This window comes from Bubalus bubalis, chromosome 6 (genome assembly GCF_019923935.1).
Source record: "Bubalus bubalis isolate 160015118507 breed Murrah chromosome 6, NDDB_SH_1, whole genome shotgun sequence".
Taxonomy (NCBI): Eukaryota; Metazoa; Chordata; class Mammalia; order Artiodactyla; family Bovidae; genus Bubalus; species Bubalus bubalis.
This window is the reverse complement of record NC_059162.1, coordinates 19,273,784-19,276,313: the sequence shown is the minus strand read 5'-3', so window position 1 is coordinate 19,276,313 and position 2,530 is coordinate 19,273,784. Positions and strand designations below refer to the sequence as shown.

The 2,530-nt window shown below is 46.8% G+C and overlaps 1 protein-coding gene across 1 annotated transcript; it reads left to right on the top strand.

The window, feature by feature from the left end:
- The first annotated feature begins 800 nt into the window (after window positions 1-800).
- LOC102399767 (40S ribosomal protein S27) lies at window positions 801-2,150 on the top strand. The gene has a single exon (XM_025287367.3). It carries the CDS (start codon window positions 1,841-1,843, stop codon window positions 2,093-2,095), a length of 255 nt encoding a protein of 84 aa, XP_025143152.1. The 5' UTR covers window positions 801-1,840; the 3' UTR covers window positions 2,096-2,150.
- The last annotated feature ends 380 nt before the right edge of the window (window positions 2,151-2,530 follow it).

The window sequence follows — 2,530 nt, the reverse complement described above, 5'->3', positions numbered from 1 at the left end:
TATATAATATGTCTGTAACCATGGGAGTGACACACCATTATCTGCACCATGTTCTACCGCCTAGAAGCAAGTCACAGGTCCCGCCCACACTCAAGGCGAGGCCATTACACAAGTATGTGACTCACTGAGGGGGTGATGGGGTCGTGGAAAGGTGTATTTGCTGCAGGAATTTAAAAAAGAGAGGGGTCAGAGTAAACTGGAATCCTCAGGGGAGGTTTTACGGAGGGACTTAGGCTACAGGTTGAAGGATGAGTAGGACTTAGACCAGCAAAGAGGGGAAGAGAAAAGGCAGGCCATCAGGGACCGAAGAACTATATGAGTGATGGTGTGGAGGTGGGGTTCTCCTCACAGTACACAGAAAGCTAACGGAAACCTGCTGACTTTGTACATCACAAAGGATAGGAAGAACTCTTTTTTTTTTTTTTTTTAGCCAAAAAGGAAGCTGGATAATGGAGACTCCTGGCCTTGGTGTCAGAAAATTTGGGTTCCAGATTCAGTTTTGCTATTAACTAGCTGCAAGGAGATCCAACCAGTCCATTCTAAAGGAGATAGGTCCTGGGTGTTCTTTGGAAGGAATGATACTAAAGCTGAAACTACAGTACTTTGGCCACCTCATGTGAAGAGTTGACTCATTGGAAAAGACTCTGATGCTGGGAGGGATTGGGGGCAGGAAGAAAAGGGGACGGCAGAGGATGAGATGCCTGGATGGCATCACCGACTCGATGGATGTGAGTTTGAGTGAACTCTGGCAGTTGGTGATGGACAGGGAGGCCTGGCGTGCTGCAGTTCATGGGGTTGCAAAGAGTCAGACACGACTGAGCGACTGAACTGAACTGAACTGAACTGAGTAGTGTGATTGGGGTCTGCTGGTTATCCAAGTCTAGTTTCTCAAAAACGCTTTTATTTACCTGGTTATTGTGAGGACTAACCACGTTCTTGGCTAGGTGCTCTGCAAATTGTCCTATTTCCAAAGGTAGCTTCATCAACTTTCAAGTCCCTGCTCTCTCTGGGTCCCCCAACTCTGACTCCTCTTTCTCAGTCTTTCCCCCAATCTCCTTCCTCTTAAAGTCTCCTAAATTTGACGAGGGAGAGGATTCTCTGGGCTTTGACCTTGGCCCTTCTCTCACTCACTACCACTCTGCCTTGGGACTCTCAGGAGCCCCACCCAGGACTGATGGCTCCCAATCTATGCTCCAGCCCAGACCCTTTCCCCCAATGCCAGACTCATGAACCCAACTAGTAACTGATAAATTCTTCTTGGGTCTCCTGCAGGCCCCTCAAATCCAACATACCCCAAACTGAATTCATTATCTTTCCGCCCAAACTTTTTCCTCTTCCGTTTCATGCCTGCTCTTAAAGAATCCCACTGGCTAGTCATCATTCTTTCTTCCCCCACCCACCTGAGAGCCAAATGGTCACCAAGTCCTTTTTCTTTAGCTTTTCTCCCCTCCATCACCACTGCCCTAGCTCGAGTCTCATCAATTGTTACCTGAATCACTGCATTCGCTTCTTAACTGATCTATCTCATTCTATCTCCACACTGCACAGAGTGAACCTTCTGAAGCACAGATCTGATGATACTGCTGCTCAGCTCAAAAGCATTCAGAGGCCCCCAGGTACTTTGGAATGACACCCAAACTCCTGGGCACACTCTTCAGTATCTGCAACCCTCCTGGATCTGACTCTTGCCCACTTCCCCTGTCTCCTCTGTGCCCACTTCCTCCCTGTCGCCTCTGCTCTAGCTGGCAGTTCTCACACTGTCCCATGTTCTTACAAATCTCTGTGTGTCCTGCCATATTTAAAATGGATAACTTTCCAGCAGTGACAACCTCATGAGAACATGCCTCTCTCAAAGAGTCTTCTTCATCCCTCTCCAGAAGAGGAGAAGAAACACAAGAAGAAGCGCCTGGTGCAGAGCCCCAATTCCTATTTCATGGATGTAAAATGCCTTGGATGCTATAAAATCACCACCGTCTTTAGCCATGCACAAACAGTAGTAGTTTTGTGTGTTGGCTGCTCTACTGTCCTCTGCCAGCCTGCAGGAGGAAAAGCAAGGCTTACAGAAGGATGCTCCTTCAGACGGAAGCAGCACTAAAAGTACCCTGTATCAAGATGAATGGGAAACCATCCCAATAAACACGTTTTGGATACATCCTGTCTCTTGTCTTGTTTTACTGCTAGGAAGCTCCTACCTCACGTATTCAGGGGCAACCAGTAGAGGGGACTCTAGAGTCACTCTAGAGTTTGGGGCAAGTAAGTGGCCAAGTACTTAAAAAGTCCATTTGGGACATTGCTATCCCTAGGTTCATGGAGTAAATCTGCAGAGCTTGATTAAAAACTGGAATAGTATGTAAATGGGGTATTTCCTTTCACTTTTATGTTTTCCTAGAATTAAGAACTGACAGTTGATACTTAAAACGCAATCCAGCACACCACTTTAATATAAAACAGCTTAGAATGCTTTATTTACAGTTCTCAGCAGCCTTGTTTGGAGGTGTGTGAGTGTAGAGGTTCCTGCTAGGCACCTGAT